Genomic DNA, 15,654 nt, shown 5'->3' on the forward strand with positions numbered 1-15,654 from the left:
TCCTTTTTCATTGTTTCACTTTTTTCTTCATCTGAATGCAACGGGCACAGAATAAATATTGGTGCATGTATCACTTTTTGTTTTTAGAATACCATTATTTCACATCAAATATGCGTGTTGTGGGTGTAACTTTCGTTCCATTCGGTAATTTCTCTGTCTTCGGGCCTTTTCGATCGAACTTCGCGATCCGCATCTCCACACCTTCAACCCTTTCAAGAGGAGATGCTGGGAGGATGCAGAAACCGCCACGGTCGCTTCCTCGATCCTGGACGTCGACCCTCAAGCTTCCCAAGTCGACGTTCCCTCCGCGAGTGGCGCCGGCCGACCTGAAAAAATACCTAAAGCGATGCACCGATGAGCTCTACGCCTGGCAGCGTCGCGAACGACCCGCCGAGAAACCCTTTGTCCTCCATGATGGCCCGCCCTACGCGAACGGCGAATTGCATATCGGACATGCCCTTAACAAAATCTTAAAAGACATTATCAATCGGGTACAATTGGGTCGGGGTAAACAGGTGCGCTATGTGCCTGGGTGGGATTGTCATGGCTTGCCAATCGAGCTCAAGGCGCTCCAAGGCCTGCGGGAGCTTGGAGTTGCGCACGACTCGGTCAGCCCGGCAGTGATCCGCAAGTCGGCTCGGCAGCTCGCCAGACAGACAGTGAAGGAGCAGATGAAAGGCTTCCGCGGCTTCGGGGTCATGGCGGATTGGGATAACCATTGGAAAACGATGGACCGAGAGTTTGAGAACCGGCAACTGGGAATCTTCCGTGAGATGGTCGATCATGGTCTCATCTACCGCAAGTTCAAACCAGTCTATTGGTCGCCGTCAACCGGCACTGCACTTGCAGAGGCGGAGCTGGAATACAAGGACGACCACATTTCCACTGCGGCTTTGGTCAAATTTCCTCTCGTCAAGATTCCATCACATCTGACTGAAGACCCCCTTCTCAACTCAAATGGCGTGAGCGCGGTAATCTGGACCACGACGCCTTGGACACTCCCGGCCAATGCTGCCATTGCGGTCAGTGAATCATTGGAGTATGCCATTGTCCAGTCCGAGCAACATGGTTATCTACTGGTGGCGCAATCTCGATTTGAATACCTCGAAAGCGTGTTGAAAGAGGACCTTTCAATCATCGTTCCATCGATTCTTGGGTCCGAGCTTGCTGAGAAGACCACCTATCGTCCTCTTTTCAAGGGCGCCGAGGCTGAGTCGCAGCCCATTATTTCAGCCGACTTTGTTACAGCGGACTCGGGATCTGGTTTGGTTCACTGTGCACCCGGTCATGGTATGGATGACTACGAGGCTTGTTTGTCTCGTGGCATTCCGGTTTTTGCACCTGTTGACGACGAGGGCCGATTTACTGCGAAAGCAATGCCCCTCGACCCTACACGTCTTGCTGGAAAGCCTGTTCTGGGCGAAGGCAACATTGCGGTCTTGGACTACATCAAATCTCGCGGCCATTTACTTGCCCAGCACCAATATGAGCACAAGTATCCTTACGATTGGCGTTCTAAGCTTCCCATAATCATTCGAGCCACTGAGCAGTGGTTTGCAGATGTTGCTGATATTCGCAGCCACGCTCTCAAGGCTTTGGAAGATGTTCAATTTGTCCCGGAAACTGGAAAACACCGATTAGAAAACTTTGTGAAGAACCGCAGTGAATGGTGTATTTCCCGCCAGCGCGCTTGGGGTGTCCCTATTCCTGCGATTTATCACCGGACCACTGGAGAAGCTGTTCTGACCAAGGACAGTGTGTCACATATCATGGACACTATCAAAGAGCGTGGTATTGATGCCTGGTGGACTGATAGTGTTGATGACCTGGCCTGGGTTCCCCCATCTCTTCGAGATGACCCTGTGGGCTATCGCCGTGGCACTGACACGATGGATGTTTGGTTCGACAGCGGCACCAGCTGGGCCGAGATTGACGTCCCTCTCGGCGGACGCAATCATCCCGCGGATGTATATCTAGAAGGGACTGACCAGCATCGGGGTTGGTTTCAATCCGGGCTCCTGACCTATATTGCCCATCAGCTTTCCTCAGGGTCCAACGAGACACCTCGTGCACCCTTCCGGAATCTTATCACTCATGGATTTACACTGGACGAAGATGGACGTAAAATGAGCAAGTCTATTGGCAACACCATTCCCCCGCAGACCATCATGGACGGCACCCTACTGCCCCCGCTGAAACCGCGGAAGGGCAAGGGAAAGAAACAGGCGGAGAACTCGGAGCCCACTTACGATGCCCTGGGACCCGATGCCCTCCGGTTGTGGGCGGCCAGCAGCGACTACACCCGGGACGTGGTTATTGGCAAGCAAGTCCTTCAAACCGTTCACACCAGCCTGCATAAGTTCCGGGTTACCTTCAAACTTCTCCTCGGTGCCTTGGCTGATTTCCACCCCGAATGCATTGTGCCGTACGCGCAGCTGCAGCAGGTCGATCGAATTGCCCTGAAGCACCTCTCCGATATGGTGCTCTCCTCACGGAAGGCCTGCGATCACTTTGAGTTCTACAAGGCTGTCAACACTATGAATCGATGGGCCAATTTGGAGTTCTCCGCGTTTTATATGGAGGCCATCAAGGACCGGCTTTACACACTGGGCGAGAATAGTACCAGCCGACGGGCCGCCCAGACCACCTTGTTCCACATCTATCATCACCTCCAGGAAGTGCTCGGACCGATTACTCCCCTCTTGGTGGAGGAAACGTGGGAGCATACCCCGGCGCCCATTCGATCGCAGAGTGAGCACCCCTTGCAGCGTATCACATCCACTCCTGCTCCGGAATGGCAGGATCCCGCCTTGGACACGAGCTACCAAGAGGTGGTAGCTGTCCATTCGGTCATCAAGAACCTGCAGGAGCAGGCTCGTGGGAAGAAGCAACTTGGCTCGTCCCTGCAATCATTTGTGCATCTGGTTTTGCCTGACCGCACCACCCAGACGGTCTTTCACCAGTACCTATCCGAGCTGCCCGACCTGTTCGTAGTATCGTCTGTCACTCTAGCTGACCCCACCGTCCCGGTTCCGGCGGAGATCGCCGAAGCTACCTGGCAGTATGAGGATGAGTGTGAATTGCCAGATGGCTCCAAGGGCCGCGTGTATATTTACTCCCCACATGCCTCTAAATGTGCTCGATGCTGGCGATACGCGGTCCCCACACCCGAGGCGACCGAGGAGATCTGCGAACGGTGTGATTCCGTAGTGCGCGAGCTGGATTCCACGGTGAACTCTTCATAGCCATGAAGAATTGGCCTTGTCTCTCTCCCTGTCAAAATGTTTTCATGTTTGCTTCTTCTTGTACGATATCTACCACGCTGCAGTTCGGCGTGCATGTACTATAGACCCAACCCACCTCCACATTTACTAGCTGTACCCACTCCTGCCGATCATCTGCATGATTTCCGGCGGCTCCATTCGTGGTTCCAGGCCCGCCAATCTGTTGTGTTGCCTACAGGCATCCTCGAAACATCCCCGGACCCGTTGTTTCGCTGGATCTTCGTCACCAGTGGCGATGACGACAGCGTTGAACCCCGGAATGAAGCTCCCGCCCAAATCCTGCTTTGCTACCTTTTTGAACTTCAGCAGCATCGATTTGCTCTCCGCTACTCTGCCACTTTGCTTTCTTTATTCCTCATCCTTCTCGCTGAATATCCCTTATGATTGTACCGGACTCCTCTCACCTTGCCGCTTTCACCATGTCTAATCCCTCGACCACCTCGGTGGCACCCATTCCCACGGTCATCCCGGGCGCGCCCGTATTCCAGGAGCTCCATGACACCGGCAAGCGCACGCTATGGTATGTGCATTAACACCGCTGAGCTCGGGAAAAGGTCTCTAATCGCACTTTTCTGAAATCCAGGGTTGTCACGGCTCTGATGGGTCTCTCGTCGCTGGTCTTCTACACTCTTAGTGCTCGTGCCCCGCTTGTATGTGGAGATGAAACTTCTCTTCCCACTATAAGACCTTCTCTTCGAGAATCATTATTCCCAGCGCTCATCAGTCCATTCTCTAGTCCAAACGGGTGTTCCATACCTTGACCTCGCTCATCACCACCATTTCCTTCTTCGTTTACCTCGCCCTCGCCACTGGCCAGGGCATTACCTGGAAACATATTTACGTCATCAACCACCACAAGCATGTCCCTAACACCACCGATGAATTCTTCCGCCAGGTGCTGTGGCTGCGCTATGTTAACTGGGCCCTGACCACCCCGCTGATCCTGATTAACTTCGCTCTCGTCTCTGGCCTGCCGGGAGCCAACATGCTTGTCGCGATCGCCGCCAACCTGGCCATGCTGGCCGCAGGCCTACTGGGCTCGTTCGCTGGCCACACGCCGCAGCGCTGGGTATGGCTGACGCTCAGCTGTATCTCATACTTGGTGATGCTGCATCACGGTGGCTTCCATGCGCAGCGTGCGGTGCAGAATAAGGATGACCCCACACGCCGGTTCTTTACTTCTCTGTCAGGCTCGTTCTTCGCTGTATTCGCGCTGTTCCCGATGTACGTGGGAAACGTCTATTCTAGCTTAAAGACGTCAAGGTTTCGATGCTAATTTTTTGGGCTGCCAGTTCCCTGGCCGCAGGCGCGCTTGCTCTGAAAGCGAGCGTTGATGCCGAGACCGTCATTTTGGCCATCGTCGATATTTTCACCCAAGGCCTTCTGGGTTACTGGCTTCTGCTGTCGCATGATAGCACCCCGGGCATGTAAGATATTAGCATCCTCTCCCGACCCTCTCCCCTCTGTTCAAGAGCCTCCGGCTAGAAAATCCGGACATTCTGCATGATACTTTCATTTGCAAGTCCGTGACCCGCTAACCTTGAGCCCAGTGGAACCCTTTACCTGGACGGCTTCTGGTCCCAGGGCGTCGGCAATGAAGGCGCCATTCGCATCGAGGACGAAGAAGGTGCGTAAGTGCAGACTCCGCGCTACTTCTGGTCCTAGCATGAGTAGGCCAAACATTTGTCGCACTTTTGGATACCATGCTTGAAACGAAGCTGCTGTCCCTGACCCTGTGCCTTGAAAAAATTTCTGATCTTTGATTGTTGAAACTGCGCAACACGGGACAGTTCCAAAACCTCGTGTGCTTGGGTCATGCATAATCTACGATCTCTATCTTCTTTCTATCTAGGGTTCGAATCTGCCAGACGGTGCCCTCCCCTACCTCCTAATGTCACTAAAAGTTCTGGAGTGGAGGGGTTGTGGTTCTCGTCTACATTGCTTTTACTTTTCCTTCTGTAATTTAGGTCAATTCCATGCCTCTCATTAATCATACCTTGTCATTAATTCTATTAAACATTATGAAAGTGTCAAAACTCAAAACGTCGTGCGGTGGCCCTGCTCATCCATAAGCCTGATATCAATGTACACAAGCAATCAAAAGAAAAAAGTTTCCGGCAAAGCATTTCCCATTTGGTCTCCATTGCCCTCGTATCTTCGTCTTTGACAACTCCCAGATTTAGACTATGTCGTTCGATCCGGACGCATTCGTAAATGAACTCTCATCCACAGCCATCCCATCCCGGATATGCATCACCTTCAGATCCTTCTGCATGTCCAGTGAGACCATACCCACGGGGACAGCCTCAACCTCGATCTCCCTCGGCGACCGCACCGCCACGCGGCCCATGGCCTGGGGCAGCCAAAAGCCCGCATCCACGCAGGTGCCCTTGAACTGGATGCTACGGAGTTTCTGGGCGTCAAACCAATGCAGAAACGGGTCGGCGTCGACCACGAAACCGGACAGACTGAGCTGCCGGATACTGAGGCGCTTGCTGGCGCGCCCGGTCGCCATGGCCCGAATTTTGGCCTTCTCGATACAGTGTTTGTCCAGGTATTCGCCACAGCCAATGGCCGGGTGCAGTTCTCCGTCACCACGGTGGCCGCTACGATGTCTCCGGTTAGCGGAGGCAGGTCCATTTCTCGTCTGGGTGTGGCGTAGCGCCTGGACTCATGTGTTTATAGTGGTGGGATGAGGAAGACGAGATAACTTACTGATAGACAGGCTCGGCAGAGTGCTTCTGATCCATTTCCCAGCCTTCTTGAATGAACTGCCACTTGGAGGTGTGCTCGGCGCTTGTGATCTCGGGTTCCAGCGTCATACCGAGTTCCAATTCATCGAGGTTCAGGTTCACCCATGCGGTCTGCCAGATATACGTCTGGTAGGACTGGAGCATACCGACTATTTTCAACGCGCGCAGGCAGCGAAATTGACAAAGCGGCTTCATTTCCTGAATGTCGAGACACGGCAGTCTAGTCTGGTCCCGATCTCGATTTCGATCTCGATCCTGATCAGGAGGGCTAGGCCAGAACAGATCCAGCCCCAAGGCGGTCTTGTTCCGCGGGAGATCTGCCCACGCAGAGCCGCCACGAAAGTTTATGAGAGGCTTCGCTAGCGTAGCGATATCGAACGAGGGAATTCGGACATGGCGTGAAGAGGGAGATGGAGATGCAGAGATCTCAGCTGCCTCCACGGTGGTACTCCTCGGGATTTCGGGATGTTTCGAGGGCGAGCGCATTCCAAACCGTGTGGTTTGGGGGGTGACTGGAGCTGAGGTTTGCGCAGATACTGGGAAGACTGATGCAACCATCTTTAAGGGTGAAGGCGAGCGTGCATGACGGCTGAGGTCGCGGAACCGCGAGGCACCAGTGGTGAGGGAAGCGTTGCGCCGGATGTCTGCTGGTTCTTTGGTATCGGGCATGCTCAGGCGACGACGTCTTTTGGTAGGTGTTTCTTCCACGCCGAGATTGAAGGGAAATCGCTTGTGGAGGTTGAGATCAAGGGCTGGGCAAGGTGAGTGTTAATCAGGTACCAATGTCTCTTGTGTGTGTAGGGATGAGATGTTCCAAAGGAAAGTGACTGTATCAGAGCAAAGGCGCTTGATGCAGGGAATTTGAGGGAAGCCATCCTACCACTGTCCGTCTCTTTACTGAGGTCTTCTTCATACTGTGTCGCATCCTTCCAAAAGTCCCATCCCATCAAGGATGCCTTCCAGTGAGAATCAGGATGCTTCTCCATGATGGATGGTCCTGTTGCGATGAATCCGGGGATAAAGAAACAAGCGAAGAGAATACCAGAAACAAGAAGATGAAGTTGTCAGGTCCAGTGTGTGAGAGCAGCTGGTTCAGCTGGAGGGCCTGCCTGCCTGTTTGGGTGCTGGTGCAGGACCGAGGTCTATAGGTTGTTGCGAGTCAGGATCTTGGAAGTGAGATGGAAGAGAAAGAGAAAAAGAAGAGAGAAGATGAGGAATGAGAGAAGGCGAGGTTGTTTGTTCAACCGGAGAGAAGCTCATGTGTTGATATGGCCATGTTGGGTGGTGGGTGGTGTTTCCAGGGCTGAGATGTGCATATTGTGAGAGATAGCCTGTCTGGACCACCTGCCTGATCACGGATCCCCGCGGGGAGGTGGCTTGCATTGCACTTTGCTTGTCCGCAGCCAGAGCATCATTATGAGAGCACTAGAGCAACAGATTACAAGAGTACAAGAGTCCTGCGCACCGGGCAAACGGGTGCACAAGAAGTCTCCGCTGCATGGCACACAACAGTGCGGGGACCGGAGAGCCTCGCCTCCGCGGGGAAGACATGACAGGCATCGACATCAAACCAGCATAGACACCTCAAATATGACCCAAGAACAGACGATCATGGAGTGAGAAGCCGATATATTGCCGGCAGCTAGAGAGACTCCAGCCCCACCTACGGAAAGTAAATACTGCAGACGCCAGATACACAAGAACATAAGGGTAAACACCATGGCTGGTAGATGGCTGACTTTGCTATTTTTGTTATCCCATCCCGTGTTTAAATACATCCATTGGACACCCGAAGCCCGAGGGGGAATCAACCCGCAAGCCACTTTTTCGTCTTCCAGCCCCCATAACAATAATAATGGGCGGTCAAAAGAAACTCGGAACTAAATCATGCATCGTGCTCAACAACCTAGTACTTCTTGCCCTGGCGGAGGACATCACCGAACTCCTCCAGAGGGCTCCGGATGAGCTTGGTCTCCTTCCAGAGGTTGGGAGTGAGGAAACCGTAGGTGTTGACGACGGCAACGAAGGTGGCCTTGAGGGTGTTCTCGAGGGTCTTGGTGGAACCGGAAGAGGAGGTGTAGGCGTCCTGGACACCGGCGAGCTGGAGCAGACGCTTGACAGCGGGGGAGGCAACAAGGCCAGTACCGCGGGGAGCGGGAATGAGCTAAATTCAAACGAACTCAAATTAGTTTTCCTGGCATTCTAACCATGAAATACAACGCCCCAGAAACATCACACGTGGGATATTCCTGGGGAATTGCACAGTAGGGGAAGAGAGAAGTCACATACACGGACGGAAACGGAACCACACTTGCCGCTCTGCTTGACGGGCAAAGAGTGAGGCTCACCGAGGTTGGTACCCCAGTAACCGCGGCGGACGGGCAGAACAGCGAGCTTGGCAATGGTGATGGCGGCACGGATGGCAGTGGCGACTTCCTTGGAGGTCTTGATACCGAGACCGATGTGGCCCTCGGAGTCACCGATGAGGACGATGGCCTTGAAGCGGGTACGCTGACCGGCACGGGTCTGCTTCTGGACGGGCTTGATCTGTAGTCGGGGAAAAACGAGCCAGTCAGTCAATCAATTCTGTATAGTCTTTTCGCTCATCGCAATCGTTTTCCCAATTTGCCCTGTCAATTCATGGAGTGCGCAATATACAGCATCTGTTCCTCCTCCTTCTTTGGCGCAAGATGTGTTCCGCAATTGTGGCGTATTGTCTGCAGCTTTGGCCTTTTGCCCTTTCTTTTCCATCGAATTGGGGTTGCGAAACGATTGCGAAGGTCGTGGTGTGTGTGCGAAAGAAAATCCGTACCTTCATAACCTCATCCTTGAGCTTGGGAAGGAAGAAGTCGACAATCTGGTACTCCTTGACGGGCAGGGAGTGCAGGTAGATCTGCTCCATGCTGGTGATCTTGCCGGCCTTGACGAGACGGCCGAGCTTGGTGACGGGCTGCCACTCCTTCTCCTCCTGCTTACCACCACCACGGCGGCCACGGCGGCCACGGCCACGGCCACGGTCACCACCACGGTCGCCGCGCGAACCGAAACCTCCACGTCCACGGGGAGCAGCGTCAGCCATGTTGGATGTATGAGCGACGGGTATGAAGTTGTCGAAAAGGGTCGATGGGGTCGTCGGAGGTTCGATCAGTATGGACGTGTTTGGACCGAAATTTCGGGTGGGCTAAGCGAGGCGGGCAGCCCTAGCGCCAGCCCTGAGCCCTAACATCCCGATTAGTATATCTCTTGGCACGTGCCCTGCAAGCTGAAGAGGCCTGGTCAGCTGACCGATCCACACCTTGGGGAGGATCGGTTTTGGCTTGGCGCTAACGCGACGAGGACTAGCGCCAATGACATAAACAGGTCCGATCCCAAATCCTGTTTGGACTTTGCCGCCCCAGGCGGATGCACTTCCTGACAGGGCAACCCCGACTCCGCAATTTAAAGATGCGGATCGCGTCCCTGACCTGTTGACTTTCACCCAGCTCACATCACACTATGTTGCGCTGGTGAGTTGGAATGGCTCCGTCCGGGACTTACGAGCTTAATATTCCTGTCCCCTTTTCCCGGGGAAACAAAAAAAAAACAATAACAATCACTGACCAGGTCGAAATTCAGGTACCAGAGCAAATTGGCCAAGAACCCCATCCTCACAGCCAGCATCACCAGCGCGGTACGAAACCTCGAGCTCCCGTCCCCACACTCGATCCAATTCAGCCCCCTCCCCTCGTCCCTTTTTACCCGTTCTAATAAATCGTGAGCAGGTGTTGTTCGGCAGTGGGGATGTCCTCGCTCAGCAGGCCGTCGACCGGAAAGGTCTAGAGAAGCACGACTTTGCTCGCACCGGGCGCATGGCACTCTATGGCGGAGGTAAGAACTGAATTGGACTCGTCTGGTCATTGCATCTATTGTCCTGGTGCCGTCGCTAATGTCAATGTGTCCGTTCGCTCCAGCGATCTTCGGTCCCGCCGCCACAACCTGGTACGGTATCCTCCAGCGTCACGTCGTCCTGAGAGGCACCAAGGCCACCACCGTCGCCCGAGTCGCTGCCGACCAGGTTGTGTTTGCCCCCATCCAGCTCACTTGTTTCCTTTCGTCCATGGCCATTCTGGAGGGAACCGATCCACTAGAGAAGTTGCAGAATGCTTGGATCCCTAGCTACAGGGCCAATCTGATGGTTTGGCCGTTTGTCCAAGGGGTCAATTTCACTTTTGTGCCTTTGGAACTCCGAGTGTTGGTGGTCAATGTGGTCAGCTTAGGTGAGTTTTTTTATTTTTTCTAATTTTTTGATTTTTCCTTTCTTGTCTTTCTCCTTGCGGTAAATCTCCTGGAGTTAGCGCTGACAGAGTTAATAATGCTAATGTCGGAAAGGCTGGAACTGCTTCCTCAGTTTATTGAACAGTGGTGAAGAGTAAGGAGTAATTCGAATGAATTTGGCATGTTCGGGGCTTTTCAATTTGCGAATGGTTTCTATGATTCACTATGCTGTGGACCTTGGATGAAATATATAGACAGTCTCTACCTAGGAATCGAGTCAAAGCCATAGATCATATTTTTGACTTCCTAGCTACTAATCTAAGAGAGATAGCTAAAGTCTAACAGAGCCCTCGAGCAACACTATAAAATCCTATTGCCATCACTCATCGACTCAATTGGTTGCTCTGTCAATCCCGAACAACAACTTGAAATATCGCGCCGAACATTGGCGGGCCGGACTTGGTTTCTTATGTAATCAGACAGCGTCTAGCCCTGGCGCCCCAGTGCAAAAGAGTACATACTTTTAATACTATGATAGTACCAGCTGCATGGTATGATTACCTACAAAATTAAATACTGTTTTAACAGCCTTGGTATTTATCAAGTGCCAATACCATAGTGTTTGTTGCGTAGCCTTGGGGTGTCAGGCGCGAGAATAATGTGCTTCGCCCACAGATTGTGGACGGGGTCAAGGCCTATTAGCTCTTTTTTCATGCCCAACTCATCGTCTAATATAGAACAATGAGTGCAAATTATGCTGTACACTCTGCTTTGTGATCCATCTTAGTTCGCCCCTGCAAAGGAAAAATTTATCTTGTAGAAGACTCGTCGACGTGGGTTGGTTGATCCGGTGGCCACGCAGTCACTTTGTGGTTGGTAGATTATTGGAGGAAGCAAAAGTTCGAGGGCCCGAAAATCTTCCCCTCCGAGCCGCTTTCGCGCCGCCTTCAACCTCCGCCTCCCTTCCACTTCCCACTTCCACCTTCACTACATCACCCACTATGGCGACCGTCGCAGAGAATGGTCACGCCGTGACCGATGAGAATGCCGCCCCCGCGGTCGCTGCTTCCACCGATGAGATCGTCACTGTCTTCCACAATCCCGAGAACTTCAACGTCAAGCACCCTCTTATGCACGAGTGGACGCTGTGGTTCACCAAGCCTCCCAGCGGCAAGGTGAGCTGAAGTGCTGTCTGAAAGGATGCCGATGCCGACGATGCTAACCGCTTTACCCTATAGGGCGACAACTGGAATGATCTGCTGAAGGAAGTCGTCACATTCAGCTCCGTCGAAGAATTCTGGGGCATCTACGTATGAACTCTCCATTCCAAGTCTTGTCCATGGCTTTTTCGTGGCTTTCTTAATCCCGCAAAAGTCCTCGATACTGACGCAGCTTTTCTTTTGCCTCTTGGCTTTTTAGAACAATATCACTCCGACTTCCGAACTCGGTCTTAAGGCCGACTATCACCTCTTCAAGAAGGGCGTACGACCCGAGTGGGAGGATCCCCAGAACAAGCACGGTGGCAAGTGGTCATACCAATTCAAGGACAAGCGCTCCGTCCCGATCGACGACCTGTGGCTGCACGCACAGCTGGCCGCCATCGGCGAGACGCTCGAGGCCGACGCTGATAACGAGGTCATGGGCGTGGTCGTGAATGTGCGCAAAGGATTCTACCGAGTTGGCCTGTGGACTCGCACCGTGGGCAAGAGCATCCCCGGCGACAAGAACGCCCGTACACCGGCGCAGGGCAAGGATGTGCTGGAGGCCATCGGTCGGCGGTTCAAGGAGGTGCTCCGCCTTAAGGAGGCGGATGTTGTCGAGTTCTCCGGCCACACCGACAGTGCACACAGCGGCAGCACCCGCGCAAAGGCCAAGTACACCGTCTAAGGAACGAGAACTCGTCGATTGTTTATGTTTCAATTCTCTTTCGCCTATACCCCCGGATGGCTCGGCGTGTGGGAGGCCCAGAAAGGAGAGAGATCTTATCCATGATGATGGAGACCAGAGAGACACCCCAAAGAGATTATGGATTTTTTAAAAGGGGACGAGGAGAGGACGGAGTGTTTTGCAGCAGGGATGATCAAGAACGAAACCCAGAAAAAGTTGATGATTCCCAGTCTCTCTTAGCCCTGCTGCTTTTACATCTGCAGTAACGACCTGATTGCTTGCGACATGTATCTTAACCCTATCAAACGCATAAACGCATTTTATAAAGACATAGTGTCATGGCCGCGTATGCTCATTGTCGTTTTTCGGTTTTATGTCTGGTTTATTTTCTTTTTTTTCCCTTGAACACATAAAATCCAATATCAATATCGTTCGACGATTCGATCGATTCTAGAATAGTTTCATCATGAGGGCTATTGAAATTCAGGTCAGATCAGAGGGGATCCTGAGTGGTGGAGAGCAACGATATATTTCGGCCCGGATCGACGCTATATTCATACTAGTCCGCTCAACTTGAACATTAGAGATAACAATCTGAATGATCCGGACCCATGCGCCTTACAATAAGAATCCGTAGAGTAGATCAAATTAAGAACCTACAGCTGCCGTTGCTAGGTTAAGTACTTCTAATAGAATGATAAGAACAGGTCTATGAGTGCTAGAGACCACCCGCCCAAGGAAGTATTCCTCGTAAGCTGCTCTTCACCATTCATATTTTCATATGGTCATCTCCAGAGAGAACATGATAAAAATGATTCTTCAGACAGAACCCTAAGTCCATTTCAAAACCTCTCCTAGATAAGCAGCAAAAGGACAGAAAGACTTGTCTTACCAAGCATATAATCCCGCTAGACGGCTGTCAGCGCAGGCAGCCTATCGTGGAATCCAATTCGACCACGGCCTAAGACACACCCATCTTTGGTCCGTGTAGCACTGTCGTAGAGACGTAATTTGTCAAGGACGGACTTCTGCCCCGGGTCGTACAGAGACTATATCCCAGGCCCTGTCAGCATCACCCATAAGATCCGACGCCTGTGCTCCCGACCTCTGGGCAGCCGAGGATTTCGATTCATCAAGAGCGAGCCGTTGTAGTCAGCAAGATGATCAGCTTCTCTCAGCCGGAGACGGCCCGGAAAAGGCCAAAGCTGCAGGAAAATCCCCAAAACTGCGAGCTCGCCAGAGTATCTTGAAGGTTGTACTCGACATCTGTTTTCTCCAAGTCCTCAGAGAAAGAAATTCTGGAGCTTCAAGGAAGAAAATCCAACGGGCTACCTCTTCTCTTCTGAGTCTAGGGCAATAAGTGACGGAGCTGCCGAGAATGATTGATTGGCCTCTACTCATCTGGGCGCGCGGCGTCTTAGCTGTCCTTTGCATTGGTATTCTACTCCTTTATAGGTATATACGTGTCCCGGGAGATATGCCACAGAACATTCCAACAGTGCCAATCTACATATCATTATTGGGGCTCTGGAGTGATATGGGCCAAGACGATATCTACGACCGTTGGCTTCGCGAGCCACTGGAGAAATACGGGGCAGTGAGGATCTGGTTTGCCGGGCGATGGAATGTGCTGGCCACCAGACCGCAGTTCTTGGTGGATATGTTTCGTCACGAAGATGTATACGCCAAGGCCGGGAGCCAGAAAAAGATTCCCTGGAGTGTGATCGCGGCGTTGGTAGGGGACAATATTATCAATTCACACGGCGAGCAGTGGCGATTGTATACGTCTATCATGAAGCCGGGCCTGCAGCGGCGCATAACAGATTCGAAACCCCTGCTGGAGAAATCACGCAAGTTCGTGGATATTCTGCTGGAAGAGCAGACGAGACTTGGGATTGATCGGGGCATCCTGGTGAATCCAATTATCCAACGATGGGCGCTCAGCTGCATGGGGATCAGCTTTATGAACGTCGATCTTGAGGTATTTGAAGCTTGCTCTTCCGCTCCTCCAATTCTTTCCCGGCAAATGATATACTGACAAGACAATGCCGGCCCAGGCCTTAGAACGACCGGGACAGCGGCTTGAGCAGCTCCAGACGATCATCAAGCAAACGCTATTCAAACCGCTCTTCTTCAATTTCCCAGACCTGGACCGATATCCGTACATTTTCCGCTCGCGGACAGTGGCATTCAATATCATGCAAGAGTTTGGTGACCTCCTCGTGGCAACCGTGCGCAGGAGATCCCAGGAACAAAGCAGCTCCGATGGCGAGCAAGTCGTCGACTACCTAGACCGTGCTTTGAAAGAGGGCCGGATCACGGAGGAACAGTACCGCGCGAACCTCAAAGTCACCTTTCTCACGGCACACGAGAACGCACAGCAGCTTCTCAATTCGATTTTCTGGGTGCTCAGCGAGAACGACACTGTCCGAGAGAAGCTGCGGGCCGAGATCCTGGCGACGGGGATTGAAGACCCAACGACTGACCTGGTCAATTCCATGCCGTACCTGCAAGCTGTGATTCTTGAGATACTCCGCCTCTATCCACCCGTGTCGCAGCTTATCAACCGCGTCACGACAAAGCCAGTTGTACTTGGCGGCGAGGTGCAAATTCCCAACCGCACGTGGGTGGGCTGGAACGCGTTCGGCGTGCACACTGACACGGCCGTCTGGGGCGCAGACGCACGCGAGCTTATCCCAGAGCGCTGGGGCTGCGACGTGAAAAGCATTCAGAGTGCGGTGCGAAGCAAGACGACGCAGTGCCATTTCATTGCGTTCAATGCGCATTCGCGCAAGTGCCTGGGGCAGGGGTTTGCAATGCTTCAGATGAAGATCTTGCTTTTCGAAATGCTGCGTCGCATCGAGTGGGCGGTGGACCCGGCGTATCAGCTGAAATTGACTTCCGTGAGTGTGTCCTGACTGAAGCCAGAGGTGGCGTGGTGGTGTCTGCGATTCTTAGCAAAGCTGATCGGCTAATATCTTTTCTTATTTGTTTGGGACAGGGCGGGATTATGGCTCCCTTGGGTCTTCGCGCCATTGTACAGCCGAGGCATGAGGAGGTGGTGGAGAAAAATTGCAAGGCTTGAGCTGTGAGCTTATCAATTGGGGGGGATGGGGGTGGTGTCTTGAGAGGAGAAGTATAGGGTTTGTCTTGATCTCTCTTGGATGGTTACTTTCCTGCAGAAGAGCTGATTGGGAAGTACGCATGTTGGGGTTTCGGGGGATCCCGTGACCGGTGCGATGTCACGGCGCCGGAGGGTTTGGGGACTTGAATACCTTGCATGTTGATAGATTCAAATGCAAATCACCTTATCGCCTTGCTTGCTTGCCTCATTGGCTTCCAATCACTCAACTCAAAAGCACACCGGTAGCCCCTGGTTCGATTGCCACTACTTTGACTTCCTTGGTCGGTGAATATGGCCAAGAAAACGGTAACACAGAGCCCTACGATGACGTCCCAAGCAGATAGAGTTGGTT

The 15,654-nt window shown here is 52.7% G+C and overlaps 7 protein-coding genes across 7 annotated transcripts; 5 read left to right on the plus strand and 2 right to left on the minus strand.

The window, feature by feature from the left end:
* Window positions 1-110: 110 nt before the first annotated feature.
* N7462_000083 (isoleucine--tRNA ligase ISM1) lies at window positions 111-3,245 on the plus strand (the record flags this gene model as incomplete). Its single annotated transcript, XM_057071809.1, has 1 exon — window positions 111-3,245. One exon carries the CDS (start codon window positions 111-113, stop codon window positions 3,243-3,245), a length of 3,135 nt encoding a protein of 1,044 aa, XP_056938339.1.
* A 419-nt stretch (window positions 3,246-3,664) lies between these two features.
* N7462_000084 (opsin family protein) lies at window positions 3,665-4,919 on the plus strand (the record flags this gene model as incomplete). Its single annotated transcript, XM_057071810.1, has 5 exons — window positions 3,665-3,804; window positions 3,868-3,934; window positions 4,021-4,508; window positions 4,577-4,711; window positions 4,835-4,919. 5 exons carry the CDS (start codon window positions 3,665-3,667, stop codon window positions 4,917-4,919), a joined length of 915 nt encoding a protein of 304 aa, XP_056938340.1.
* A 544-nt stretch (window positions 4,920-5,463) lies between these two features.
* Window positions 5,464-7,023, minus strand: N7462_000085 (uncharacterized protein; the record flags this gene model as incomplete). Its single annotated transcript, XM_057071811.1, has 3 exons — window positions 5,464-5,949; window positions 6,008-6,789; window positions 6,918-7,023. The coding sequence occupies 3 exons, from the start codon at window positions 7,021-7,023 to the stop codon at window positions 5,464-5,466; spliced, it is 1,374 nt and encodes a 457-aa protein (XP_056938341.1).
* A 920-nt stretch (window positions 7,024-7,943) lies between these two features.
* Window positions 7,944-9,116, minus strand: N7462_000086 (40S ribosomal protein uS5; the record flags this gene model as incomplete). The annotated part of the gene is made up of 3 exons (XM_057071812.1): window positions 7,944-8,201; window positions 8,327-8,584; window positions 8,850-9,116. The coding sequence occupies 3 exons, from the start codon at window positions 9,114-9,116 to the stop codon at window positions 7,944-7,946; spliced, it is 783 nt and encodes a 260-aa protein (XP_056938342.1).
* A 416-nt stretch (window positions 9,117-9,532) lies between these two features.
* On the plus strand, window positions 9,533-10,449 carry N7462_000087 (Mpv17/PMP22 family protein; the record flags this gene model as incomplete). The annotated part of the gene is made up of 5 exons (XM_057071813.1): window positions 9,533-9,543; window positions 9,653-9,707; window positions 9,799-9,904; window positions 9,988-10,293; window positions 10,406-10,449. 5 exons carry the CDS (start codon window positions 9,533-9,535, stop codon window positions 10,447-10,449), a joined length of 522 nt encoding a protein of 173 aa, XP_056938343.1.
* Window positions 10,450-11,292: 843 nt separating this feature from the next.
* On the plus strand, window positions 11,293-12,178 carry N7462_000088 (eukaryotic translation initiation factor 4E; the record flags this gene model as incomplete). Its single annotated transcript, XM_057071814.1, has 3 exons — window positions 11,293-11,466; window positions 11,530-11,601; window positions 11,711-12,178. 3 exons carry the CDS (start codon window positions 11,293-11,295, stop codon window positions 12,176-12,178), a joined length of 714 nt encoding a protein of 237 aa, XP_056938344.1.
* Window positions 12,179-13,556: 1,378 nt separating this feature from the next.
* Window positions 13,557-15,263, plus strand: xanG (cytochrome P450 monooxygenase xanG; the record flags this gene model as incomplete). The annotated part of the gene is made up of 3 exons (XM_057071815.1): window positions 13,557-14,159; window positions 14,236-15,081; window positions 15,180-15,263. 3 exons carry the CDS (start codon window positions 13,557-13,559, stop codon window positions 15,261-15,263), a joined length of 1,533 nt encoding a protein of 510 aa, XP_056938345.1.
* Window positions 15,264-15,654: the final 391 nt, after the last annotated feature.

Source organism: Penicillium macrosclerotiorum (assembly GCF_028827735.1).
Source record: "Penicillium macrosclerotiorum strain IBT 26536 chromosome Unknown utg000001l_segment0_segment0, whole genome shotgun sequence".
Taxonomy (NCBI): domain Eukaryota; kingdom Fungi; phylum Ascomycota; class Eurotiomycetes; order Eurotiales; family Aspergillaceae; genus Penicillium; species Penicillium macrosclerotiorum.